Here is a 27,964-nt window from a genome sequence, read left to right on the forward strand (position 1 = left end):
GGGCAAAGCGGTCTGGGGCAGGAGCAGCTCTGTGGCGTGAAGGGGGTGAGAGATGGTCAGAGGGTGGGGGGCTGGGCCTTCTGGGCTCTGGACGGGGCCTGGGGAGCACGCAGAGGCCGAGGGCGTGAGCTGCTTGACATGGCCTCGGCCCTGGACGGGTCTGGTCCAGCCTCGCCCCAGGACTGCGTTGCTGGAGGGACCTGGTGGGCCTGTCGGGGCCCTGCCCTGCCCTGCCTGTCCCGGGGCTGGGCTTCACCGGCGTTGTAGGCTTCCTCCATGAACATCTTGTGCTCCTGGGGCACCAGGGCGGCCTGGCTGCTCTCCGACTTGCGGAGCAGGATGGTGGTGGGGTGCACCTTTCTGTGCCTCTGGGCAGAGTCCTGAGGTGCCCTGGTGCCAGTCGGCTCCGTCGTGGACGCGGAGACCTGGGGCAAGATTCTGAAACGGAAAGCGCTGGGAGTTGGCCTCTGTGGGCAGGCGTGTGCGTTCCAGGATGCGCACGCTGGGGGCGCTCGGGGGAGCCTGGGGCTGGGCCAGGTTCAGCTGTGTCCTTCCGTGTGTCCACCCTTGCAGTCAGTTCTGGCTGAGCCCCGGCAGGGGCGTGGGGGGTGAGGCCCCACGGGCGTGCTCGGGAGGTGGCTGGTGGGATGTGGGAGGTCCTTATTTGTAGCTCCTACTTGGGGGAGGCTGCGCTGGTGACCCAGGCATCACCAGTGGGGTCTCCGGGGGAGGGGGGGTTGGGGGAGCTGCAGGAGCAGGGAGGCTGAGGGGACCCTTCGGGCTGGCCCTTGCCTGCCCCTCGTCCCCTGCAGGGACACAGCTCCATCCGGGACGGGGAGGGCAGGCAAAGCACCCTTGCTGCTGGCGGTGCTGCCGCCGGAGGCCCCGCGGCGTCTGCTCCTGCTCACTCCCGCCCCTCCCAGTGCTGTACTGGCTTCCTGCCCAGCACCGGCCACCTGCAAAGCCCCCGCCCTGGCCGAGGAGGGCCCAGGCCCTGGGGACATCAGTGAGTGTGAGGATCAAGGCGGAGGGCCCAGGAATGGACTGTGCTGTGCCTTCGAAGGCGCTGCCCTCCCAAGTTCTTATTCAGGCCAGGCCACTCAGAGCCCCCCGGGGTCCTCGCACCACTCGGCGGAGAGCCCCGGGACCTGAAGATGATGCCAAGGGAGGCACGAGGACCAGACACCCCCAGTCCCCACCAGCCCGCGTGGGAGCATGGATAGCGGATGCTCTGGTGGGAATGTGGCTTGGCCACGGAATTCAGGAGGGACAAGGATCCCTGAGGTCGTGAATTAATTAATCAATGGCACTGAGACGGAGGGGGCGGGCCAGTGGGTGGTTCCTCAAACACTGGGGGTGTGTCCTCAGACGGTGGCTGTGAGAGCCTGAGTTTGGGCTCAGCCCCCTCCCTGCTTCCCGGCACATGGTGGGATCCTTCCTCTGACACCCTCACCACACGCCAAACCAAAAGGGCCCCCTGCCCTTGGACCTGACCTTCAGCCCTGGCCATTGTGGCCATTTGGGGAGTGAGCCAGTGGATGGAAGACCCCTCTCTCTGTCTCTCTCTCTTTCTCTCTCCCTCTCTCTCTGTCTCTCTGTCTCTCTCTCCGTAACAATTTCAAATAAAAAAATCTTTTAAAAGAAGGAATTAAGAAGAAATGAGGGCAGAGATCTCTTTGGAAACAATGCAAGGCGGAGATGGTGGAACAACATTTTAAAACACAGAAGGAGGAAAACCCATAGCTGCCTTGCTGGAATTCTGTACTCGGAGAAAACATCTTTAAAAACTGAAGGTTAAATAAAAGCTTTCTTGATGACAAATGCCATAGAAGTCACCACCAGCAACCCCATGCCAGCAATGTCGGGGAAGCCTTGTCTGGCAGACGGGAGCGGCGGCCGACAGAGGCGTGGAGACGCCGGCGGCGCGGAGCATGGGAGTGGCCAACACAGACACACGGAGAACGTTTTCCTTTCTGTTACCTTTAGAGGAGGGGCACTGGTGCAGCGGGTCAGGCGCCGCCGGGCACCTTCAGCCGTATCCGAGTGCCTGCTTAAGTCCCGGCTCCCTGCAAATGTGCACCCTGCGTCCCTGCCACTCCCACCGGAGACTCGGACGGAGCTCAGACTCCTGCTTCAGCCTGGCCGGGGGGGCATTTGGAGAGCCAACCACTGGGCGGAAGACCTCTCTCTCTGTCTGTTTCTCTGGCTCTCAAATAAAATGAAAGGGGTAAAAATGTAAGCATACAGAGTAGTATACTGTGGGGCATGTAGGAGCTGTAAAGTATGTAACAGGCACAGCACAGGAGGCAGGGAGGGGACTGGAAGTGAACTCCGTGAGAGCCTCAGGCTATGGACGGAACGCATCCCATGAAGGCAGATTGAGGGAAGACACGTTGTCTGCAGCAGACCCAAAATGACGACTGAAAATAAAACAACACAGGACCTGAAGGTGGTAGATCAAAAAGGAAACCGCCGGCGCCGCAGCTCACTAGGCTAATCCTCCGCCTTGTGGCGCCAGCACACCAGGTTCTAGTCCTGGTCGGTGCACTGGATTCTGTCCTGGTTGCCCCTCTTCCAGGCCAGCTCTCTGCTGTGGCCCGGGAGTGCAGAGGAGGATGGCCCAAGTGCTTGGGCCCTGCACCCCATGGGAGACCAGGAGAAGCACCTGGCTCCTGCCTTCGGATAGGTGCGGTGCGCCGGCCGCAGCATGCTGGTCGCGGCGGCCATTGGAGGGTGAACCAACGGCAAAGTTAGACCTTTCTCTCTGTCTCTCTCTCTCACTGTCCACTCTGCCTGTCAAAAAAAAAAAAAAAAAAAAAAAAAAAAAAAAGAAAAAAAAAAGAAAAAAAGAAAGAAAAGGAAACCAACGGAACCATTAGAGGACAAACAGCACTGAGACGCCATGAGCAAACCACGCAGTGGCCGACGAGAACCAAATTCTATCTAAGTTGCTGGCAGCCCCATGATTCCTACACCAGAGACGGCCAGACAGGGTAACAAGGCAGGACCAAGGCAGGTGCCACCTGTAAGAAATATGCGTGAGATACGAAACACAGCAGTGAACTACAGAGGGACACGGGAAGCATCAGTCCACATGACACCGTGGTGGCCGTGTTAGTGCCAGAAAACGTCGATGACGTAACAGGGCCGAGCAGAGTTGGCTGTAATGATGGAGGAGTCGTTTGTCAAGACGATACAGGACTCTCGAGGGTGGAGGCACCAGTGATGGCCCCGCAGAGTTCCTACAGAAAAGGCCGAAGCGCAAACAGGTCAGGAGCCGTGGCTCTCCGCACCTGCCTCAGTAGCTGAAGGGACAGACGCAGAGGCCTGGGCACTCCCGCATAATCTCATCAACACTCAGGACTCCAAGGGCTCACTGCACACGGCACACACACTCCACCGCGCCAACGTCTCATGAAGCTTAAAGGGACTCAAACCGAGCCAGGCACGGCCTCTGACCGCAGTAGAATTAAAGTCTTCACACGCTCGGGAGTTGAACAGCACCAGGAGAAATCAGAGGGGAAGTGAAAGGCATTTGGAGAGGAACAAAATGAGACCCCATGTCCACCTGAGGCGCAGCTGAGGCAGCGCCCCGAGGGGGATTCGCAGCACTGAGCAGCTGTGCCAGGAAGGAAGGAACCAAGGTCCGGCAGTGGTCCGGCAGGTGTGGCCTGCCTGTCCGCACACCGCTCCCAGAGAAGGACAGCACAAAAAACCAGGGAAAGGGAACTTCTAAAAAGTGGAGCAGACATCATTGAAACAGAAAACAGAAAAACAACGCAGAAAACAAGCAGAGCTATAAGGTGTTCTTTGAAAAGTCAAATACGCTGATAAACTTGCAGGACTTATTGGGAGCAGACAGAGATAAGACACACATTATTAAGAAGAGTGGCTACAGACCCCACAGTGTTAACAAGACCACACTGGGAATCCGTTCATGCCGGCACAGCCACAACTTAGAGATGAACTCCTGGGAGTCAGATACCAAAGCTCAGGAAGCAAGTGGCCAGGATGGCCCGGCACTGAGACGAAGCTGACCGTGCAGAGGAAACCCTCCCACAAAGGCAGCCTCAGGCCAGACGGCTTCATTCTCAAACAGCATCAACTGTGAATGGAGAAGAACCGCTTCCCACCTCATCCTGGGGCAGGAACTACCCGGGTCCCGAGAGCACAGTGAACGGCAAATGCCTAAAGCTCACCTGGTCTCCTCTACCGGCAGAGTGCAAACTGTGTGGACACGGCCGCCGTGGCCTCCCGGGAGTGCAAGGTCAGTTGAACATCTGAAAACCGGTCAGGATGACCCACTACATGGACAGGCTACACAGACAATCATATGGTCACCCCAATAGATGTGGAAAAGCACTGACAAAATTAACCTCCCTACGTTCATGGCGAGCCCCAAAGAATTAAGGGGTATTTCTCAGCCCAAGAGATAGCACCGACAGAAATCCTGCAGCTAATGTTGCCACAGTGACCAGGCTGTGTGTCCCCACAAGGAGGTTTGCTCTGACCACCTGCCACTGCTCGGTTGATGAGAAGGGAAGAGACAGAGATCAAGGCCCAGAGACTGGGAAAGCAGTGTGCTGCCTCTACTTGTGGGAGACGTTGTTATCTAAGTAGAGTCCCAGACAATCTACAGGAAACACCACGGGGACTGCAATGTGAGTTCAGAAGCGTGAGTGCATCTCCTCCTATAAACCAGCAATGAACAATTAACTGGGAATTAACATAAGGACATACCGTGTCCAACAGTACAGATGTCATCACTTATTTAGACATAAACCCAACAGATACTCTCACGATCTGTTACTGCAAACCACAGAACGTTGGTGACAGAAATAAAAGACTTGAGTGAGTAGAAAGGTATACCATGTTCATGGATTGGGGGCTCAACATTGCTAATTTATCTAAATATTCAATTCCCATCAAGCTCCTGCAGAATTTTCCCCACAGTAACCAACAAGCTGTTCTGTCATTTAAATGAAGTGGTAAAGGAACCAGGCCAGGCCAAAATGACTCTGGAGAACAATGCGGGAGGCCTGATTTCAAGGCCACCGACGACTTTGGGACTTCCTGCAAAGCTGTAGTGTTCGACAGTGCTATACCGACAAAAGCACAGACACGTTGTAAGTACACGGAGCACACATGGAGCACACACACACACACACACACGGCCAGTCGGTTTTCAACAAAGGTGCAGAAGAATCCAACACAGTCAACCCAGCACACCGTGCTCAGCACCTGGGCAGGCACACAGTAACTCCCAGCCCACACCTCTCTCCATCCGCGGGAATCAGCTCAAGAGAGACGGTGCATCTGAGCGAGACCCCAGCTGCTGAGGTCTCCGAGCAGCTGGGACGGGCACACGGCGGGTGGGAGGCTGTTTGTCAGTGTCTTTGAGAGCGAGGTCTACGTGGAGCAACGACTCCGCTCTCGCGCGGTGCCCGGTGACGTGGCAACGTACGTCCACATGGAAACCATGCGCAAACGCCCAGTGCATGACCAAACCTGCTCCACCCAGAGACGCCACTGGGCCAGGAAATGCAGACAAAGCACTGAGAGACGCCGCCCACGAGGGCCCAAGAGCTACGCAGAGCACCAGCAAATCTCTATGGCCCCCGAAGAAGGCCATGCCATTCAGACAGGACACAGACCGGCAGTTTCTGGACAGGGAGGTGGCGAGAGGTCACCAGGACTCGGGTGTCTGGAGGCGGGAACTTCCAAGTCTCGCGTGGTGGGGACTGGCAGCAATGCCCTCGCCCTCTCCCTGGCCTCCCCGGCTCACTGCCCCGGTCACCGTGAGCGCCTGGGGCTCCTCGGCCCTCCCAGCCCGTCCACCCGTGGGCTTTCGCACTGCTGCTCCTGCAGCCGGGGGACCGAGCTGCCCCCACAGAGCCGCCTGGCCCTGCGCCTCCCCTTCCAGCCTGTGCTCCCCTGACTGCTCCCTTCACAGACCGACCTCAGCGGTCAGCGACCCTCACCGCTCTGTCCCCACCCTCGAAATGTTTCCTCCATCGTCTCTGCCTCGGGACAGGATGGTGTCTCTTGTTTGTGGCTGTCTCCCAGGCTGATAAGGCACAAAGGAAGGATCGCTCTGAACAAACTATTTGCTTTTGCTTTATTTCAAAGGGGAGAGGCAGAGAGAGGAGACGTAACCCCACCTGCTGATTCACCCTAACAGGTGGGGCTGGGCCAGGCCAAAGCTAGGAGCTGGGCGCTTGACCCTGGTCTCCTCCTTGGGGAGCAGCGACTCAGGTACCTGAGCCGTCACCAGTGCCACGCAGGAGCAGGGGGCCGATGGGACTGGGGCCCGGCCCTCGAGTGCCGGATGAGGGCCCCTGGTGGGGACTGAACACCTGCCCCGGGGGCGGGGCCCTTTATGCTCCCCCCGTAGTCCAGCAAGCGCTGTGGCACGAATGGACCCTGGACGGCCGAGCAAGGTGTCCAAGGCAACCCCTCTGCTTCCCGATCTCGGCACCCGGCCCTGGAGTTATCTCCCTGCTGCCTGGGTCACCTGAACCCTGCACACCAGCGGCAGTGGCCACTCTGCCCAGGGCGGGCCTCCTTCTTCCTGCTGCCCCCTTCAGGCCCTGCTGAGCACATCACAGCCTGGGGCTGTCCAATATGTCGCCTTCCTGGGCGTCCGAGAGCTGGTGACTCAGCCGTTCCCCACCCCCGTCCCCGGGAAGCACCCCGCGTATGGGCTGTGCCACCAAGGCCAGCGTTGCAGACTTCTGGGGGGAGGGCGCAGGGCCTCTGAGCTGCAGCAAGGCCACCATGGCCACCATCCCTGCGGCCTCCTGCAGGCCCAGCGGGGAGGTCTCCGGTGGGAGTTAGCGCCTGGTCAGAGGAGCACCTGCCAGCCCCGTCCGACCCGCGAGGGCACTGCGAGGTGGCGCTGCAGCAAGCCAGGAACGAGGCTCCCAGGAGCCCAGGCTGCAGCACCCGGTCCCCAACCCCCGCCTCTGGAACCGAGATGCCCCCGCCCCTGCCCCGTGTGGGGAGCAGAACCATTCCTTCCTGCCTTGGCCAGCACCTCCGTGAACACAGCACAGCCACGGTCCCTTCCCTCCTGGGGGCGAGAGAGACCCCGGGGACAGAGGAGGGAGCTGGGGGCTGAGGGGCAGCTGGCGGGGGGCTGGGGAGGAGCCAGCAGGGCGGGGGTGGGGCAGACTCTGAGCGGCCAGGCCAGGCAGGCTGGGGCATGGATGGGGCGTCTGGCCGGAGGTTAATGACCGTCACCTGGACTCAGGCTGGCTGGCCACATCTCCCTGCCTGGCCTCCTGGGGCCCGGCAGTGGCCACAGAGCAGCCCCCAGGCACAAGCGAGGCTGAACCTGCCACCTCTGGCCTGCGTCGAGGGCCAGGGGGCGGCAGAGGTAAATGCACTTTTGAAAACAGATAGTAGGCGTCAAGATAACCACGGCAGGCGCCCTGGCAACGTGGTCACGGCCACCAGGGGGCGCCCGCCTGGGCTGGGATGGCTGGCTTGGGGTCTCCAAGCCTCCTGGGGACACTGGGGATGCCGGGGACACTCGGGGCCATGGAAGCTGCAGAGGAACCGAATTCCACTCCTGCTCCCTTCTGTCTCTGCGGGACACAGGCGGCAGCGTCTACCTCACTGTGCCCAGCCACAGCCAGGCTCAGAGACGCCCTGGGCAGCTTTGCTGCCTGTCTGTCCAGCTGTCCACTCGCCCGTTCCCACAGCCAGGTGTGCCACCTGCACCTCCGGTCCTCAGGAGCAGCCAGCAGCCACGTGTGGTGAGGACACAGCTGGGCCGGCTGCAGCCTCCCTCGCCTCCCGTGCAGGGTGCCGGGGGCGGTGCCAGTGGCTGCCCGCCCCTCCTCGCCCCTCCCCAGGCACCCCCTGTGGGGAGGCCAGGCTCCCTGCAGGGCTGGGGCCCCCATGGCTCCCGCGTGCTCGGCAGGGTCATGCTCACCTGGGGTTGTGGGACATGGCTGAAGATGCCCGACTACTGGAGGTGTGGCTGCGTGGCCTGTCCATGACGTGGCTGTGGAGCGGAGGCCCCACAGGCCGTGGGTACCAGCTCTGTCCTCTGGACGTCGCCCCGCCCCCGCCCCCAGCCCTGACGTCAGCCCTGAGGTCACAATGGCTCCCGTGCCCACAGCGCCCATTCCAGGGTCCCACACGGCTCTGGGCGGGCGTGTGTGTGTGTTCTCGGGGAGGGCGCGCGTGTGTGTGTGCGGGTCCCTGCTGGCATGGAATTCCACCCAGACTGGACGGGACGGGGAGACCGTCCCGGGTGCGGGCGGTGGGGGCAGCCCGGGCTCGCCCAGGTCCCCTGCGGCCGGGAGGAGCCCTGTGATGTGGCAAGGCCTGCTCTCAGTCCCCGTGCCTGCTCTGTGTCACCGGACGCAGCACCGGGCTGGGCTTCAGTCCTGGACTCCCCCCGACGCCCCCGAGTGTGAGAAGTAAATGTTATAGCCCGTGAACCGCCCGGCTGTGCTGTTCCCCGACCCGGGCAGAGTGGCGGCGTCCTGCCCGCACGCTTGCTTGCTGTGGACCCAGATCCGTGGAGAAGGCTCCCTCCCAGGCCTCCCCGGAGCCTTGCTCTGCCCTTGGCAGCCCAGCTTGGGTGGCCTAGGCCGCAGGTGTGCGGGCCATCACAAGCTCACGGGGCTAAGTGCAGCCAGACCGCGGCGTGGGCTGCAGCTCGGACTCCACGCCTCCTGCCCCGTGCCGTGTGCCTGTCACCTGTGCCGCTTCCACCTGCTGCACCTGTCGGGGTGGGGTGGGGTGGGATGGGTCCGTGTGCCCAGGGATCAGCTCGCGGGCAGCGTGGAGCTGGTGCGGTGGGCGAGTCCACGCCACGGACACGGCACACGCTATGAGCAGGGGCTGGCACAGGTCCCCGCTTTCCAGGCTGGCTGGTGGGCAGGTGGGCCAGGCGCCCGCCCTGGGGATTGGAGTTGGAGCTGCGAGCGGGACCTTGGGCTGATCCCACAGGGCCACACGGGCCTTCCTGGGCCTCAGGGCGAGGAGGGAGGGGGCAGAGGCGGGAGGGCTGGAGCGAGGCTGAGCTGAGGGGCTGGAGGTGCTGGCCCCAGCCGTCCCAGATGTCGGGGGGCGGAGCCACCCCGAGACAGCCTTCCTTCCCCTCCAGCCAGTCACCGTGGGCAGGGGGCCCCCAGTGGGTCCCTCTGTGTGGAGGAGGGAGCTTCCCACGCCACTCTGGGCCAGGGCAGTGGATCAGCTGCCTCTTGGGCCCGGCGACACCTACGAAGACCTGGGGTCTGGCCCTGCCCAGGACCCCCACTCCTCACCCGCTTGGAAGTGGCAGCGTGTCCGGGCCACGGTGCCCCTGGCTGGGTCATGTTGTGTGCCTGTCCACCTGGTGGATGTAATGCCCCCTCCTGGGCGCGGGATCCCTGCCAGGGGGCGTCCCTTCCCTCTCAGGGCAGTCTGGGAGCTGGCTGTGCCCTCTGCACTGGGATGCAGCCCAGCGAGGAGCAGGACCCATCTGGGTCCCGGGCCCAAGTCCAGGGTGAGGGGAGGCGCCTGGACCAACTCAGTCCCAGAGGCTGCCACTTCCCCAGCGGCCAGCAGGTGGCGCTGTGGGCCCAGGCAGGACCCGCACAGAGGCAGAGCCCTGTGGGGTTTGAGGCCCAGGCCTGGCTCCTGTGGGACCCCCTCGTGCCCACTCCCTCTGGGCCGGGACTCGCAGGGCAGAAGGGACATGGCAGGCAGGGGCCTGGCACTCTGCCGCCCTAGGCCCCCGGTTGGACCTGGGAGCGCACACGTGGCTACGGCGGGTTCAGGGCCTTTGCACAGTCCGGCCCCTGCTGGGACTGCACCGGAGGACTCCCTGCATGCCCCTGCTCGTCCCTGAAGGCCAGCCAGACCTCCTCCTCCAGGAAGCCACCCCAATTTCTCTGGGCTCCCAGAGCGTTTCCCTGGCTGTGGTTCCTTGGGGCCCGCTTGGCCGGTCTACAGGTTGGTGGCGCAGGCTACGGTGCCGATGCAGGTGGCAGGAGGCAGCCAGGCGCCCCGGCGCCCCGCCCCCAGCTGTGTCCCCGAGGTCTCCCTCCTCCGGGACGCCTGTGTGGTGAGGGGCATCCTCGCGGCTGCCTTCGGGGAGGCCCTGAGGCTCCCGGGGGGAGACGGGGGAGGGGCTGCTTCCCGGTGGCCTCGGCAGGGATTTTTCTGGATCCGAGACCAGACGCTCGGGCGAAGGCAGCAGAAGCAGACAAGTGGGGCAGGGAGCCGAGGCCGCTTCCTTGGTAGGGGCAACAGCCAACAGCGCGCAGGCGCCGAGGCCTGGGGGTGGGGGGATCCGCAAACCTCTTCTCTGGGCGGCACTGGGACCCGCAGGCCACAGACAGCAAGGACCAGGGGAGGCCGCCTCTCCCCCGGCGCAGGCAAGGGGCCAGCGGGCGGACAGAAAAGCACGGCCACTGCCGACCCCCAGCGAGGCTGAGGCCACCCTCTGTGGGCCAGGAACCCCTGGGGCGGCGGGAGGGGCGGGCCCGTGCGGGGTCTTCTGGGGTTTCTATGGCTCGGGACCCCCCTGCTTCCTGGCTGCCCTGTCACGTGCAGCAGGAGGGCCGCCCCCAGCCCCAGGATGGAGTCCTGGTCCCGCCCACGCCCCTGACCGGCCCGAGGCCCCCCGGGGGGGCGGGGTCTCTCATACCCCGTGTCACTGCACCGCAGCTGGGCCCTGCTCCACCCGTCCGCTCGCCGGCCTCAGGCCCTCCCCATGGCTCCGGGCTCACTGGACCCTGTGTCCCCAGAGCCAGAGCTGGAGACCGGATCCTGCCCTCTGCCATGCACCTGCCAGGGCATACAGTCGGCGTCTACAGCATGAGACAGGCAGCCGGACCCCGGGCAGCCGCAGCAAGGACTGAGCTGGGCACGCGCTGCCGGCCACGCTCGGGCCTTCCCCACCTGTTCCCTCTGCCCCGGCCGCTTCTCAGACCCGAGGCGGTGGGCCCTCTCCACCCTCATGGGGGCCAGGCTGTGGGCCATGGGCTGGGGGGGAGGGAGGAGGGTGGGGCTGGGACGCTGGGCTCCTTCACCTGGGCCGGCTCCCAGTGGGCGAGCTCTCTGGGGCGGGGGCACAGAGCCAGCTGGGCGCCCATCACGTCAGCCCCCACAGCGCTGGCTGATCGTGCCAGGGAGCCAGGGTCCGGGGCGCCCTCAGCTCAGCCCCAGCCCTCACTGGGAAGGCCCAGTGGCTTGGTCGCCCGCCCGTCCCACCTGCAGTGTCCCAGGACCACTCCCTCAAGTCACCGCCTTTGGGCTGTGCGGGAGCTGAATGTTGGCTCCCAAAGGGGCCGGCGCTGTGGCGCAGTGGGGTGAGCCTCCGCCTGCCACGCCGGCATCCCATGTGGGCGCCGGTTCAAGACTCGGCTGCTCCACTTCCCATCCAGTTCTCTGCTGTGGCCTGGGAAAGCAGTGGAAGATGGCCCAGGTCCTTGGGCCCCTGCGCCCACGTGGGAGACCCAGAAGAAGCTCCTGGCTCCTGGCTTCCAATTGGAGCGGCTCCAGCCAGTGTGGCTATCTGGGGAGTGAACCAGTGGATTGAAGACTCCTCTCTCTCTCTCTCTGTTTCTCTCTCTCTCTCTCTGCCTTTCAAAGAAATAAATAAAATCTTAAAAAAAATTGGCTCCCAAAGACACCTCTGTTTGGGGTCCCTGCAGCTGTCGCCTCTGATGGCGACAGCGGGCTCTGTTGCTCTGTGAGTGATGGGGCTGCATACAGACGTCGCCCGAGTCCCCGGCTGGGCCCCATGGGCAGGGTCCGTGCACCGCAGGGGAGGGGGCCGTGTGGCTACGGAGGCAGGCCCTGGTGGGCCGCGGCCCCAGCCAAGGAGCAGTGGCTGTCAGCAGAGGCGGGCGGCGGGGAGGCCCCCCCGGGCCTGGGGAGCTCCCCTCCACCCTAGCTCCGTGGGGCTGGGCACGCAGCCCCAGGAGACGCCCAGCCTGCCGAGGCGGAGCCCAGGCCACTGGGATGCCGATGGATGCTGGGCACCGGGCCCAGGTGTGGGCTTTCCCCGCCTCCCTTAGAGCCAAGGGGCTCCCAGTGGCCGCCTCCCACCACCCAACTCGCCCTTAACAGGAAGCGCTGAGCAGGGATGGCCCCACCCTGTCCCCATGGCGGGTGGGGACCACATCGGACGGGGTGAAGAGCTACCAGCTGGACGGAGCCTGGGTCCCGGGATGGCCCCGTGGGGCTGCTGGGCCGCGGTAGCTTCTCGGGGTGGTCCAGGGAGCTGCGGGGACAGTGCAGAGTGACAGCTCAGGGCAGCGTCCCCGAAAGCCCCACGGCCCGAGGCCTGTTGCGAGCATGCGGCCGCAGCCTGGGGCCCTGCAGAGACAGGTTCTCGTTCAGCCTCGGGCGGGCTGCCTTCACCCCACCGTGCAGACGGGGAAAACGGGCTCGGGTGGCCACCAGGCTGTCCTGTGCCAGCTTTGCTTTGGGGGTAGCAGGGTGTGGGGTGAGGCTTACGGGGGAGGGGATTTCAGCCAACCACGGCCGCCCCCCATCACGCCCCAGGCCCCTCTGTGCAGGACCCAGAGCCGCTGAGGTGCTGTGGGGCCCTGGACGCCGAGGTGGGGTCGGGTATGGCCGGATGCAACCAGGTGTTGTTGCCAGCACACATGGGAGACCACAGGAGGCGAGGGAGGGGCCGGGTGACTTCCAGTGGGGACCCAGCGCCAGGCCTGCAGGGCTCTGTGGGGCGGGCCAGGCCGGGAACCCGAGTGTGCACGGCAGACGGGCTGGGAGGGGCCCCAGGAGGGGGACTGCACCCTACATGGAGACCCTGGAGCTCACACGCAGCCTGCTGTGGGGGTCTCCCTGCTGCGTAGCCCCAGAGGGGCACCGAGCACACCTCTGCTTCTCCGTGGGGGCGCCTCTGGCCGGGGGTGCAGCTCGCGGTGTCTGCTCCCTCCTCTCCTCACGCCCCTCTCCCCTGCCCCCAGACTGGCGCTTGGATCTCTTTGGGGGAACTTACGTCCCCCCGTGGGCTCTCTGAGGCTGTTTCGGGGGACGATGGGAGTTGCGGGGGGGGGGCACTGAACTGGGCTCCGGGGGCTGCTGGGACACACAGGGGAGCTGGGGCTGGGTCCCGCCCGTGGCTGCCCCCGCCCACCTGCAGCCGAGGAGAAGGGCTGGGGGCCCGTGAACCCGGCGGGGTGGCAGGGATGGGCTGTGGGTGTCTGAGGGTGGAGGCGGCCGTGGTCCCTGAGCAGGGCAGGTGAGCAGACCCCCCTGGGCTGCAGGGAGGGGTCAGGGTGGGTCTGCGCCCAGGGGTCCTGCAGGGAGCAGGAGAGGTGTGGGGTTGTGGGGCTGCTGCATGGCTCCTCACAGACAGGGCAGAGCCCGCCCACCCCGCTCACACCCCGGCCCCAGCCTGCTTCCAGGTGGGGGGCCCTTTAAGTGTCAGGTTCTCCCCCCCCCGGAAGCCCCTCCCCCAGTCTCCCAGGCAGCCAAGTCAACAGAAGCATGGCTTCCCCGTGCTGTGGGGACCCCAGCCCCGCAGGGCTGACCCCTGCTCCTGTATCCACTCCAGGTGAGAGGCACCGTCAGGTGGGGCGGGTGAGGAGGGGCAGGCGGGGCCTGCGGATGTGGGAGCGGGAAGCAGCCACTCGCTCTTCCGGGCTACACGGCAGGGACGCGGCAGCCCTGGGGCCCCTGGGCTGGTCCTCCCCCTCCTGGGTCCCGTCTACATCCTTCTCCTGCCCCTCTAAGACCCAGCCGCGGGCCTGAGGCCCCAGAGGTACCAGGGAGGGGCAGCCATCTGCCCCTCCCCCACCATGGTCCATCAGCACCCTAACCCTCTGCTGAGGCTCCCTCCGCCCCCACCAGCACGGCCCACGCTCCCTCACGTGTCTCAGTCCCCTGGATAGCCGTCCCCCAGGGATCCTGTCGGTCACCAGTGCCCGGACCGCAGTCCCTCCGCGGCCAGCTCTGGCCTGCTGGGGGCTGCCTTCCCTGTCCCTGCCCCCGGTGCCGTGGCCCCAGCTTGCTGGCCTCTGCCACGCTCATCACCCCCACACCTGTGCCCTGGGACACCCACTCCCCACCCTGCCTCGCGGGCACCCAGCAGCTGCTGCGGCTCTCACCTACTGCTCACCCCAGCCTGCGGGCGCCTCCCCTACCCAGCCCTGGCAGGCAGCCCCGCTGCGTCTCTCCGAGCCCTGCGTGGGCGCGCTGCTGGCCTCGCTCCCTTTCCCTGAACAAAGGACATGGCCAGAGGACTCAGGCACCCGCCCACCTGCCTGTCCGCACCTGGGGCCCCGTGGGCTCTGTCCGGTGCTGCCCGCCCCCGGCCACGGTCAGCCTCCCAATCTCGCCCTCGCACCTGCATCACGATTTCTCTCCCTTCTGGGACGTCCCGCCCCCACCCACACACCTGTGTTTATCCTCACAACCCCACGCCCTCTGGGCTCCTGCCCTGTGTCTCTGCTCCCCAGGGGCAAGGCTGCCTCCACGCCGGCCCCTTCCGTGCTCCGGAACCCACTGGAACGCAGCTTTGTCTCCCGCACTTCACTCAGGCGGCCCGGTCAAGGTCACAGGGCACCTGCCTGCTGCTCAGTCTGGGTCAGCTCTCAGGCCTCACTGGACCGGGCCCCTTTGTCCTCTGACCCCGTGATGAGTGGCCCCGGCTCCATCTCTGGCCTTTTCTCTCTCTCTCTCTTTCTCGCTGGGTGATGTCACCGGCTCTCCAAGCCGTTTCCCAACTCCCAGGCCATCAGGGCCCTGTCCTCTTCACCTCTTCCCTCGCCCGCCCACAGCCACAGCCACCCCTGCCCTTCGGCTGCGCAGGCCCAGGATCTCCGCGGGTGCCCTTGACGCTGTCCAAGGTGCTGATCCAGTGAGCAGCAGGGGGCTGTAGAGGCCATTTGAACTCATTTTCCAGACAGGGAAACTGAGGCTGGTGGAGGGTGCAAGACAGGTCCAGGTCCTCACAGGTAGAAGGAATGAGCCCTGACCCAGGCCGGCTGACCTGGCCTTGGAGCACAGCAGGTGGAGTGGGTGTGGCTCACGGCTGTGGCCGGGGCTGGCGTGGTACCTGCTGGGTGATATACTGTGTGGAGGGGAGGAGACTCACAGGCGGGGTGGGGGGGGCGCCTGAGCCGGCACAGCCTCATCCATTCCCAGCCTTCCAGGCCCGCCCATCCCACTCGCCGCCTGGTCTCTGCCCCGCACCCACCTGTGGCTTGTGCACGTCCCTCCCTGCCCTCGCGCGAGGTCCACAGCTGCCCAGCTCACTTCCATGTCCCCGGAGCTAAACATATCCCTTAAAGAATGACAAAGGACGGAGGTCTCCCTCCTGTTCCAGGGCCCAGGCAGTGCTGGGACCGCGAGGGCGGCCGGCTCTGCTTCCAGCGACCAGGATGGCTTCCGGGTGTCGCACCTCTGGTGGCAGCCGGCCTCTGGTGGCAGCGTCACCGGGTCCAGGCTGAGACCCGTCCCTCACGCCTGGCTCCTCCCCACCCCCATCTACAAGGCTGGGCCCGCAACCCCAACCCAGCCCGAGGCTCTCCCTGAGCTGGCCCTCGCCCCGCCTCCACCTGGGGCTGACCTGTCCCTGGCATTCACAGCAGCCGGGAGTGCCCGGGTCACCTCCCGCCCCCAAAGCCACGTTCTGCAGGGCCGACCCCACCTCGGGGCTGCTGGGGGCGGCCTCTGCGGTTCTGGAACTTTCTGTCCAGACAGCATCAGGAGGCAGGCCCGGGTCCCCGCTCCCCGGCTGAGCGGCCCCACCTCCCTGCTCCAAGGCCTGGGGCTCGCGTGGTGGGGGGCTCCTCCCGGCCCCGCCCGCCTGGCACTCACCCCTTGCGCCCCGCAGGTGCTGCCGCCCCGCAGGAGCCGCCCTTCCCTGACATCTATGGCGGCGACGCGCGGCTCTGGGAGGCGCACTTCCGCGGCATCGGGCGCGCCTACCGCGCGCTGGGCAAGGAGGACGACTTCGCCATCCGCGTGCTCACCGAGGACTTCACGCTGCCCTTCCCGTTCGCCTGGCCGCCGGGGCCCGACCCGGCCCGCGGCCCGCCCTTCTACGACCCCAACGACCGCGCCGGCTTCGACTTCCTGCTGCGGGGCCCTGGCGCCACGCCGCCCGCCCTGCTGCGGCCCCTGCACGCCACGGCGCAGGCCGCCTTGCGCAAGCGGCGCCTGGAGCAGCTGGCGCTGAGCTACGCGGGCGCCGGCGGCCCGAGGCCCGGCCTGGTGCTGCTGGCGCCCGCGCCCGCCGCTGCCGCCGCTGCCTTCGCGGGGCCCGCGGGGCCGGAGGCCAGCGCGCCCGGCGCCCCTCAGCTGGGCTAGGGCGAGACCCCAGATCCGGCGAATAAAACGTGTTGGGCCTCCTGTGCGCTGCGGTGCTTTCTTGAGCTCACCCGGGGCCCTGGTGCGGGCGGGCTTTCACCCCAGCGCACCTCGGGGTGCGCACGTGGAAACCAGGCGTGCGGGGTGACGGCAAGGCGGGCAGCGGGTCAGGCCTCATGCCCTCGGGGGCCGCCGTGGTGGGTGTTAGCGTCCCCAGCCCACGGATCTGAACGCTGGGGCCCCGGGGCTCCAAGGAACAGCTGGGATGTGGGTGGTTCCTACCCGTGGCGGAGGGGCATGGGACGGGGGCTGCGGGGCGGGAGCCGGGGGAGGGGACACCGGGAGGGGAGTGGGCGTGCGCCCCCAGGCACCGCGGCAGCCGAGGGCTGCCATTGAGAAGGTTCTTGACGACTTGACAGAGTAATTTTATGACTGCAGATAAAAAGCATACACATTCGGGTTTATGCTTTGTTTAACTTTTTTAATTTCATTTTCCGAGCGGTCTATTTTTAACATAGTTCACAAAAGTGTGAGGCTGAAAGACCGGAAGCAGAGGCGGTGGGCCTCACCCCCGCCCGTCTCAGCAGTGCTGGTTCCAGCCGCTCCAACACCCAAAGCCAGCGGAGAGACGGACAGAGGAGGGTGCCAGGAAGGAAGAGGAGGGGCTGGCTCGGCTGCAGAGGGGTGGCGATCCAAGGGCCCTCTCGGAGGAGGTGGGCTTCCGCCAGGGGTGGCAGGACCAGGAGGCCGTGGGGTCACGGTCCCCACTGGCCGCTGAGAAGGCTGGGGGCGCAGTACCCAGGATCCGACCGGAAGAGCGAGGAACCTGTCTTGTTTTGGCTGCCGGAAGGCTCAGAGCCGGCTCGCCCAGTTGCCACAGCTTCCCCCAGGAACCACCTTTGGGGGGGACTTGGCCTCCCCCTTCTGGCTGTGTTGCCGCCTCCGGCTGACTGGCTTTCAGGTCTGTGGATGGTTGCACCGGCATGATAAGAAACATCTTTCCAGTTATTTTTGGGAATCAGTGAGGTCCTAGCTCCTGGCTCGGGGGCCACGTCCACCCCCTTTCCTCCTATCCATTCTCAAGGTGACTTTGCCATATTTCCTGGATGGGTGAGAGGCTACCGCGTGAGTGCCGGGCACGGCCGGGCGTGATGTGGCCGGGCTGGCCCCTGGTGGGACTCAGACCCAGGTGCTGGAGTCAGGAGCACACGGGTGGGTTCCTGCCCGCTGCACCTGCGTGGGTGCTGTGTGTTCACCCGGGGCCGCGCAGCCGCTGCTGTACAGGGAGCAGAGTGGCTCCCAGGGCTTATGCCCCTGCATGGAGGCACCGGCCCCACTCCCACTGCCCTGCCGGCACCTACAGTCGCTGGGGTTGGAACAGGTGCCCCGGGGCCCTGGCACGGTCACTGCTGCTCCCCTGCTGTGGAGCCTGGTGCCCTGGGGGTAACCTTGCTGAGTGGAATGCCTGGGGCGGCCGGGGCCCCTTCCGTCTGGGCACGGGCCGAGCCTGGCTACAGGGGGGGACGGGGCTGGGTTCCCTCCCCCTCTTGGGGGCCCCGGCGACTTCCTGCCCTTGAGAGAGGTCAGCCCCCTGCTTTGATTCCCGGGCTGCTGGGCGCAGGGGTCAAGCACCCCCTGTGCCCGCCTCTGCTCCTGTTTCTTGGGGGCATGGAATTCGAGGAGCAGCGAGGACGTTTAATTAATTGCAATTACAATCTTCAAAGGAAGCCCGGAGTTGAAAGTTGCTGCTAATTACCGTGGCACAGCGGCGGCCCGCTCCCCAATCCCTTGGTGCCGGCGTTTCCGACGGAAGATTAACTGAGCTGCCCCGGGGGCCCACGTTCAGCCTGCACACACCCGAGGCCCTGCAGTGGCTGTGGGTAGGCGCTGGGTGGAGGTGGTGGCCGCGTGCACGAGGCCCTCTGGGCCGAGGTTGAGGCCAAGGCCGTTGGGTCTGGCACGGTCATGGGTGCACCTCACCTGCGTCCCTGTCTGGCTCCCTCAGTGCGTCTCCCAGAGCCTGCAACTGAGGCGGTCAGCAGGTGACCAATGCCTGCGACGGAGTCATGCATGTGGCGTCTGTCACTTCCCGTCCACTGCCTTGTGGCCGGAGTGAGACCCTCAGGGAGCCCTTGGCGTGACTGGTGGTGCTCCAGGTGGTGGCTCCCCGACAGCCGCGTCTCAGGGCCAGGGTGGGTTCTGCAGTACAGGTGAGCAGGAAGCTGGCGACACTGGCCCAGGTGCTGGGACTGGCCTCGTGCAGCACAGCTGGGCCTCTCCTGGGGTACACAGGCTCCGGCAGGCAGGGCCCAGCCCCTGGGGAGGCGCGTGCTCACGCAGGGTCCTGTGGCAGGGCGGAGCAGGCCCCGCCCTGGGGTGCAGGCAGCCCGACTTCCTCTCTCCTTTCTCATCGGTGGGTCGGGAGGAGAGAGAGGGCTTCAGCCAGGGGCTGGGCTGAAGGCAGGGGGAGGATGGGGCTCCTGTGCGCCGGGGTGGGGGTCCTGGGGGGCCCTGGGGCGGCAGAGTGGTGGGCTGGGGACGCAGGCTCAGGGAGGCGCAGGACTGTCTGCCGGCAGCCGTGGTGCTGGGACAAACCAGGAGCAGACTCTGAGGGTGCTCCCCTGTGACCCGGGCCCTCTGACACACGGCTGCCCCGGTCCTGGCCAGACTCCCCAGTCTCTCCAAGTCCCAGCCGGCTGCTCCGGACCTGGGGTGACGGGCGCCCCTGCGGAGGATGCCTTGAGGACTGACGGAGGGGATGCCGGTGGCCAGTGGGTGCCCAGCCCAGGGCCTGCCTTAGAGTGCGGGGCGTAGACGTGGGGCTGGGCAAGGGGCTGCCCCAGGTGGGCCTCGGTCACATGGCCTCAGCCTGGCCCTCGCCTGGCCCTCGCTGGGCCCTCGCCTGGCCCTCGCCTGGCCCTCGCCTTGTGCCCGCAGAGTTGTGGGGAGCACCCTCCCCCGCTTCAAGGCACCTGGCACGTTTGTCCAGGGCCGTGTGTGTGCCGATGTCGCCACCCCTCCCCCGCTTCTGCAGCGACCCGCACATTCATCCCTGCGCGTGGCTGGCAGGAGTCTCTGCTTCAGGGGCCGTTATTCCTGGGAACGAAGAGAAATCCTGGAGGCTCCTTCCAGGAAGCTGGAGTTGCCTGGGGTGGGGCGGTGCCGGGCCCGGGAGCAGGGGCCCGGGCTCCGGGGGCTCAGCGCACGGCCAGGGCTCTGAGATGCCTGGGCCGGATGTGGGCAGCAGGAGAGGGGCGATCCCCGCGGCATCCCTGGCGCTGTGCCCGCCTCTCCAGACCCACAGGCTTCGGTGTTCTTCCCGCGTCGGCAACAGCAGTGGGATCGCTCAGGCTCCCGGGACCCCGCTCATCTCTGGGGAGGGCTGGGTTTCCAGGCTTGCCCAGGCCCAGCTCTGTCCGCGCTGTCTCTGGCTGGGGTGGCCATGGGGAGGGGTCGGGGGCCCTGTGCCGCTCGCTCTGCACCAGGGTTCCAGGTGCCCCTGGGGGGTGTCGGGGGGTCAGCACCTGCGGATTTGGTGTCATTTTCTGATGTCTGATGTCCTGAGCGAGCGCAGCTCAGGACAGTGTGTGTGGAGGTCCACAGGCCCTGTGGGCAGGGACAACACGTGTGTATGTGTGCGTGCCCATGTGTGTATGCGCATGTGTGTGCACACGTGTGTGCACGTGCACGCATGCTGATGTTTGTGTCTGGGCACGTGCAGGCACGCATAGGCTGCGTGTCCACCTGCCCATGCACACGCGAGTGCGAGCTGCGTGTGTGTCTGCGGGTGCCTGTGTGCACTGTGACGTTTCCACGTGAATGAAACAAAGTTCTTTGCAGTTCTGGAAGCTTCCCCCCAGCGCCAGGAACTGTCTGGGCACCTTTTGATGAGCAAGAACCCGAACCCGAACCCTAAACCCGACCCTGACGCTGACCCTAACCCAACCCTAACCCTAACCCTAACCCGAACCCTAAACCCGACCCTGACCCTGACCCTGACCCTAACCCAACCCTAACCCTAACCCTAACCCGAACCCTAAACCCGACCCTGACCCTGACGCTGACCCTAACCCTAGCCCTGACCCTAACCCTAACCCTAACCCTAACCCGAACCCTAAACCCGACCCTGACCCTGACCCTGACCCTAGCCCTAACCCTAACCCTAACCCTAACCCTAACCCAAACCCTAAACCCGACCCTGACCCTGACCCTGACCCTAGCCCTAACCCTAACCCTAACCCTAACCCGAACCCTAACCCGAACCCTAAACCCGACCCTGACCCTGACGCTGACCCTAACCCAACCCTAACCCTAACCCTAACCCGAACCCTAAACCCGACCCTGACCCTGACGCTGACCCTAACCCAACCCTAACCCTAACCCTAACCCGAACCCTAAACCCGACCCTGACCCTGACCCTGACCCTAACCCAACCCTAACCCTAACCCGAACCCGAACCCTAAACCCGACCCTGACCCTGACGCTGACCCTAACCCTAGCCCTGACCCTAACCCTAACCCTAACCCTAACCCGAACCCTAAACCCGACCCTGACCCTGACCCTGACCCTAGCCCTAACCCTAACCCTAACCCTAACCCTAACCCTAACCCTAAACCCGACCCTGACCCTGACCCTGACCCTAGCCCTAACCCTAACCCTAACCCTAACCCTAACCCTAACCCGAACCCTAAACCCGACCCTGACCCTGACGCTGACCCTAACCCAACCCTAACCCTAACCCTAACCCGAACCCTAAACCCGACCCTGACCCTGACGCTGACCCTAACCCAACCCTAACCCTAACCCTAACCCGAACCCTAAACCCGACCCTGACCCTGACGCTGACCCTAACCCAACCCTAACCCTAACCCTAACCCGAACCCTAAACCCGACCCTGACCCTGACGCTGACCCTAACCCAACCCTAACCCTAACCCTAACCCGAACCCTAAACCCGACCCTGACCCTGACGCTGACCCTAACCCAACCCTAACCCTAACCCTCGCACTAGCTCTGACCCTGACCTTGAGCCTGACCCTAACCCTGACCCTGACCCAACCCTAACCCTAACCCTCGCACTAGCTCTGACCCTGACCTTGAGCCTGACCCTAACCCTGACCCTGACCCAACCCTAACCCTAACCCTAGCACTAGCTCTGACCCTGGCCTTGAGCCTGACCCTAACCCTGACCCTGACCCTAGCCCTAGCCCTGACCCTAACCCTAACCCTAAACCCTAACCTTAGCCCTGACCCTGACCCTGATCCTAACCCTAATTAGAGTGCAGGGGACTTGCCTTGGGTCCGCAAGCCAGGTCTGTCACCAGCCACACCGCCTCTCATGCGTGTGCAAGGCCCATGCGGAGGTGTGGAAGACACTGGGCACCAGCTGGGTGGTGGGCCGGGCGGCCACCTCCCCCACACTCCTACACGTGAGCTTGTGGTCCCTGGGGGCCCTGGGCAGCCCCTCCAGCCCCACACGTGGCTCCAAGGCGAAGGTAGCTTCCAACCTGCCGCCTGTGCTGCAGGTACTGGGTCTTCTGGCTCCTCCCCTTCGCCCCACTCCCAGCCCGAGCACCTCCCTGCTCTTCCTCCCCCCACCTCTCTGAGCACACTGCCTCGAAGTGCTCGCTTCCTCCAGGCAGCCTCTCCGGCTTGAGCTCCGGCTCCCGAGGCCTTGTCTCCTGTCACTGTGTGACCGCACACCGTCCCAGCAGGGCTGTCTCGCGTGCTGGGGGCCCTGTTCATGAAGCCTCGGTGGGCATCGGTGCAGATCTGAGCTCGGGCTGGGCGGGCCCCGCTGCCTGTCCTCCAGGGTGACTCCCCCCTCATGGCACCAGGGCTGGCAGGCAGGTTTTGTGCCGAGTGCCAATGCTTCCTCCGCGGACGTGTTGAGTGGATTCCTGAGCGGAGTCCTCAGTTCAGTGGTTGCTTGGCAATGGCTGCAGTGGGCGCTGGCAGCCTGCAACCCATTGGGGCCACCTGCACCTGACCTTCAGCACCTCAGGCTCAGCGGGGGTCTCTCCTGTGTCTGGATGTGTGTCTCAGCATGGGGCCTGGGGCACTGAGCCTTGATCCCACTCACAGACAAAGCACTGAGCCTTGATCACCTTCATAGACCAAGCACTGAGCCTGGATCCCTCTCACAGCCAAGTACTGGGCCTTGATCCCACTCAGACCAAGCACTGAGCCTTGATCCCACTCAGACCAAGCACTGAGCCTTGATCACCTTCACAGACCAAGCACTGAGCCTTGATCCCCCTCACAGCCAAGGACTGAGCCTTGATCCCCCTCACAGACCAAGCACTGAGCCTTGATCCCACTCACAGACTAAGCACTGAGCCTTGATCCCCCTCACAGCCAAGCACTGAGCCTTGATCCCACTCAGACCAAGCACTGAGCCTTGATCCCCCTCACAGACCAAGCACTGAGCCTTGATCCCACTCACACACTAGGCTCTGAGCCTTGCTCCAACCCGTGGTCGTCACTGCACTGCTGTCCGTCATTCCCTGCCCAGCACCTCCGCTGCCTGTTGTTAGGTCCCTGGTGTGCAGGGGCACCTGGTCATGCTGGCCGGGGCCGTGCCAGCAGCAGGGGGCAGGCCTGTCCCTTTTCTGAGAGTGTGAGAGCCCTCCGCAGGGAGATCGGGATCCTGGCTGTCCTGGCCTCCCCCACCCACGCAGCAGTGGCCAGGGTCCCCTTCCAGAATAGTGTGTCCCAGGTCATGAGCTCTGGTGCAGTGTGGGGAGGGGTGAACCAGGCGGTGTCCCCGAGAGGCCCTCACAGCCCTGCTCACGTCGTCCACAGAGAGTGGGGACTCCGAGGCCCCTGGGTAAAGCCGCTGCCCCCGGGGACCAGGGAGACCCCTCCCCAGTCTCCGTGTGAGTGCTCCACCCTGGGAGAAGCTGCCCGGCTCAGGCCGGGGGTGCGAGTCCCAGATCACGGCGTGGGCGGGGCTGGCCCTCCCCTTCCCGCCCTGTCCTCTGACCCCAGTCACACTGGATCCAGGCGCCTGTGGAAGCTCATTTAGCTTCCTCACCAACCCCTCCTCCCCCAAGGCGGAGTCCCCAGCACAGCCCCGTGTGAGGCAGTGGGGGTCGGGACAGCACTGCACGCCCTGGCCTCCCCGGGCCGACACCCCCTTGTTCTCTCCATCACTGCAGGGTCACAGCAGAACACACAACTCACACTCACGTGTGCACACAGCACACACGCACAACCCAGGGAGCACACGCCTTCCACACGCTCCTGTCACGCCCAGCACATGCGCCTGCTTCTCCCCGCACACCTGTGTGCACAGCCGCTGCACACCCAGGTCCCGCCCACTCTGGGCTAGGGCACCTCAACCCAACATCACCTCCGGGAGCAGGGGCCCAGGCGGGCGGGCGCACACCCCAGGCTGCCGCGTGCTCAGGCCCGGCCCTGCTGCCCTCCCCCGGGACTGATCCCTCCGCCAGGTGCAGGATCGCCGCCCCCCGCAGCCTCCTCCCTTGTGGCTTCCCCCATCTCAGCTGGGCAGCCGGGACCCCTGGGGTGGACCCCGCTTGGGGAGAGTGGAGGCGGGAGACCCCGCTTGGGGAGAGTGGAGGCAGGAGACCCCGCTTGGGGAGAGTGGAGGCAGGAGCCCGAGGAGCCTGCCCCCCCGCCCCGCCCCCCGTCACTCAGCTCTGTCACTCCTGGCAGCGCCCTGGGAAGAGGCCATCTTTGGCAGGACCTGGAACCCAGCGCTGGGCCCGGGGGTTGTTCGCTGCCTGCAGGGTGCCACGCTGCCGAAACTGTACATTTCTAATAGAAACAAAAGTAACCCCTCTCCCAGCGCCCGGTTATCTGCATCCGGAGGAGCGGGCTCGGCGGCTGCTCATTAACTCATTAACGTTATCGCCGCGAGCACTGGCACACGCAGCTGTACTGCCCGGGCTGGGCGGGGGAGCGGACTAGGCACGTCTTTTTAAAGTTAAAAAATTAATTACCTCGATCCTTCCCCTTGTATTCTAATCTCAGACTTGCAAAGGTCCGTGGTCTCTCCAAGGAATTGGCCGGCTCCCTGTGGGGGTGGGAGGTGTTGGAGACCCCCACGGGGTCCTGGGCAGGACACTCACGGTGCCGTGGGTGTGCACGAGACCCCCTGCTGTGAGCACCTTCTGCTGGTTCTGGGGCTGGGTGCTTTTGCTGCCCAGTTCAATACATTTTATTATTGTGTTTTTAAAGATTTATGCATTTGTTTGAAAGGCGGTGTTACAGACAGAGTGGTAAGGGGTGGAGAGACAGAGAGAGGTCTTCCATCCTGGTTCACTCCCCCAGTGGCTGCAATGGCCAGGGCTGGACCAGGCTGAAGCCAGGAGCCGGGAGCGCCGTCCAGGTCTCCCACGTGGGTGCAGGGCCCCGAGCACTTGGAACATCTTCCGCTGCCCTCCTGGGTGCATCAGCAGGGAGCTGGATGGGGAGTGGAGCAGCCAGGACTTGAACCAGCACCTGAGTGGGTTGCGGGTGTTACAGGCAGGGGCTTCACCTGCTGTGCCGCAGCGCCAGTCCCCAGCTGAACAGACTCAAAATCCCGCAGTGCGACCTGGGACAGTTGCCAACACTAACCAGGTGCCCTGGCTGCCCTGGGTCACTTGGAGGTGCTGGGGGCAGCCTCCAGGCAGAGCAGCCAAGACCATGGAGCCTGGAGGCAGGACACGGCCGGAGGTCCCTTCCTCAGGGGCACAGGCGAGGACCCGGGTGCACCTGCAGCTTTACTGCCCAAGGGGAGACTCGGCCTCTGGCTGTTGGGAGCCGTACCCCTGGGGTGGGAGCCGTGCTTGGTCTGTTATTCAATCAACAGACTCGAGGCGAAGTGCCCTCCCCGCAGCCCCCCTGTGGGTCCCCCCGAGGAGTCAGTCCAGCTCCCCGAGAGTTGTGCTCTGAGCTGTGATCCCCCAAAGCTGCACTCAGCTCCGATGCCTGCGACCTTCTGTGCAGCTGGGGTCCTTGCAGAGGTCGCCGAGTTAACAGGGGGGACCCATGGGAGGAGGGTGGGCCCTGACCCTTGACCCCGTGACCAGTGTCCTGGTTAGAAGGGGAGCTTCGGCACAGATGGAGGGGAGGAGGCTGGGGAGGAGCTGGCCATGAGAGCCTGGGGGCGGGGGTGGGTGCTGGGAGCACCAGCCAGGGAGGCCAGGCTGGGACAGAGTGGGGACACAGACAGGGCAGGGTCTTCCCGGGGCCCCGGAAGGGACCACCAGGCTGGACCCTTTGAGACCCCACCTGCCCCGCCCCTGGCCACCCTCTGCTGCCCAGCACCCAGCAAGGGCTCTCTGGCCTCGGGGTCCATGCCCATGAGCTGGAGGCGGGGCCAGAGCCGGTCCAGAGAGCCCCAGTGCCCTCCCACCGGCCAGCCTGCCAGTGTCTCTCAAACCGCCCCTGGCAGTCAAAGGGCCCTGGGGTTCCAAGGCCCCCAGGCCACAGTGGCGCCTCCCCCAGCGAGGGCGGAAGGAAGGAAGCGGTGTCCCTGGAAGGACCTGGCCCCTCCCGGAGCCCAGCGGAGCAGCTGCCGAGCTGGACAGCCCCGCCCCCTGCAGTGAAGAGGGAAAGAAGCAGGCTGAGTGGCGGGTAATTACCCACACCGACCGGAAGCCAGCTGTGGGGGGGGCAGCGGCGAGCAGCGGCAGGAAGCACCCCCTCCCATGGGGGCCGGGGCCTTCGCTGTCCTCACCGTCCTCCCAGGAGCGCCCCCGGCCGGCCCCAGCCCTGGCTCACTCCTCCCAGGGGCCCTGCCAGCACCCAGGAGGTGCCTGCTGTGTACACAGCGCCTGGCGCTGCGTGTCCCTGGGGCTCACCCTAGTGCTGTCCTTGGGGAGACAGTGGCTTGACCAGGGGTGGACTCCCGGGAGCATGGCCGCACCGGACAGCGGGAGCTGCAGCTCAGAGCACGGGGGCTCTGAGCCCCACGGAGCGTGGAGAAAGCACCCCCCGGCGGGGGGGGGGGGCAGCAGGGCCCTTGGCAGGAAACGGGTTAACTTTCTCTTTTGAAGATTTATTTATTTATTTGAAAGTCAGAGTGAAAGAGAGAGGCAGACACAGAGAGAGAGTTGCCATCCATGGTTGTACTTCCCAAATGGCCACAACAGCCAGGGCTGGGCCAGGCCAAAACCAGGAGCCAGGAGCCAGGAGCTTCCTCTGGGTCTCCCACGTGGGTGCAGGGGCCCAAGGACTTGGGCCGTCTTCTTCTGCTTTCCCAGGCCACAGCAGAGAGCTGGATCAGAAGTGGAGCAGCCGGGACTCGAACCAGTGCCCATATGGGATGCCGGCACTGCAGGCAGAGGCTTTACCGGCTACGCCACAACGCCAGCCTCTCTCTCTCTCTCTCTCTCTCTCTCTCTCTCTCTCTCTCTCTCTCTTTAAATTAGACAGGCAGAGTTAGACAGTGAGAGAGAGAGAGACAGAGAGAAAGGTCTTCCTTCCATTGGTTCACTCCCCTAATGGCTGCCATGGCCGGCGTACCGCACTGATCCGAAGCCAGGAGCCAGGTGTTTCCTCCTGGTCTCCCATGGGGTACAGGGCCAAGCACTTGAGCCATCCTCCACTGCACTCCCGGGCCACAGCAGAGAGCGGGCCTGGAAGAGGGGCAACCGGGACTAGAACCCGGCGCCCATATGGGATGCTGGCGCTGCAGACGGAGGATTAACCAAGTGAGCCACGGCGCCGGCCCCTGGCCTCTCTTATTTTTAAGGAAGTTTTATGAAATTAACTTGTACCCTGCACCACCTCCAGTTCAGATCCCTGCAACTCAGTGGCTTTCGCGTGTCCTAGGGTCGGGCAGCCACGTTGTCGTTGGCTCCGGGGCTGCTCTGTGCCCCAGCCCCTGCTCCCTGTGCATGTGTGCATGTGTGTGCATGTGTGTGTGTGTGTGTGTGTGTGCGCGCGTGTCTGTCCTGGATGTTTCCGCCTGCCTTCTCTGGCTTAGCATCGCCGTCCGTCCGTCTCTCCGGCCACCTCCTGCCGAGGCCGGGGGGACGCCCCTGTGCCTTGCCCGGTGGCTGAGCCTGTGGCCGACGCCATCGATGCAGCCTTGTCTTGCACGGCCGTCGGTGTGGTTTCTCCTGGGCCTGTGCCTGTGTCATGGGGTCAGTGCGGGCCATGCTGTTCTCCAGGGGGCTGATGGCCCCTCCGTGCCCCGGGATCCCCCGAGCTCTGCCGGTCCCTGCTCTGTCCATGTCAGGTTGGGGGGTGGGGACAGGGAGGCCGGCATCTGGGCTGGGCTGCGCGGGGCACTGGGCCTTTGAGGGTCCTTGGAGACAGCGCCTTCGGGTGGTCTCAGGGGCTCTTGTCACACATGGGGGGCCCTGGGGGCTGCGGTCAGGCCTGTGGCCAGAGGGTGACTCAACAGAGGCTTTGGATCCGAAGAATGAAGCTCCTAGCCCAGAAGCCGTGCGGAAGCTCGTGGGGACGGCGGTGGGAAGCAGACTGAGTGGGGACAGTGGTGGCAGGCCGGCTGGCCCGTCCACACCCGGGGATCTCTCCAGAGCCGTAAGTCAAGGGAGGGGCTGGAGCTGGGGCCGCCCCGGAGGTGACCCTCAGTGTGCCGGAGCTGAGCGAAGCCAGCTGAGCGAAATGGGCTTCCGGGTGGCTGACACTGGACGCGGCGGGTCGGCGTTGGAGGGTGTATGGTGCCGTCATGGTGTGCAGCACGGCCA

General features: G+C 64.9%; 2 protein-coding genes across 14 annotated transcripts in view; one reads left to right on the plus strand and one right to left on the minus strand.

Moving 5' to 3' along the window:
- Positions 1-8,097, minus strand: part of LOC138850085 (maestro heat-like repeat family member 5) — a 41,202-nt gene extending 33,105 nt beyond the window's left edge. For all 13 annotated transcript variants that reach the window (XM_070075872.1, XM_070075871.1, XM_070075874.1 and 10 more), the window contains exons 1-2: positions 7,940-8,097; positions 257-438 (exon numbers count right to left, since the gene is read on the minus strand). In XM_070075872.1, the coding sequence (XP_069931973.1) occupies positions 257-438; positions 7,940-8,004 (247 nt within the window). In that variant the 5' untranslated portion in view covers positions 8,005-8,097. The remainder of the gene's footprint in view (positions 1-256; positions 439-7,939) is intronic.
- Positions 8,098-13,439: 5,342 nt separating this feature from the next.
- On the plus strand, positions 13,440-16,339 carry C6H8orf90 (chromosome 6 C8orf90 homolog). Its single transcript, XM_070075720.1, has 2 exons — positions 13,440-13,534; positions 15,818-16,339. The coding sequence occupies exons 1-2, from the start codon at positions 13,468-13,470 to the stop codon at positions 16,291-16,293; spliced, it is 543 nt and encodes a 180-aa protein (XP_069931821.1). The 5' UTR covers positions 13,440-13,467; the 3' UTR covers positions 16,294-16,339.
- Positions 16,340-27,964: the final 11,625 nt, after the last annotated feature.

The sequence above is a fragment of the Oryctolagus cuniculus genome, chromosome 6 (assembly GCF_964237555.1).
Source record: "Oryctolagus cuniculus chromosome 6, mOryCun1.1, whole genome shotgun sequence".
Taxonomy (NCBI): domain Eukaryota; kingdom Metazoa; phylum Chordata; class Mammalia; order Lagomorpha; family Leporidae; genus Oryctolagus; species Oryctolagus cuniculus.

Bases quoted from the DNA above. Each gene is read 5' to 3' on its own strand.
- C6H8orf90 (XM_070075720.1), top strand. From the start codon at position 13,468: ATGGCTTCCCCGTGCTGTGGGGACCCCAGCCCCGCAGGGCTGACCCCT. The intron at 13,535-15,817 runs GTGAGAGGCACC...TGCGCCCCGCAG, and splicing joins TGCTCCTGTATCCACTCCAG to GTGCTGCCGCCCCGCAGGAG.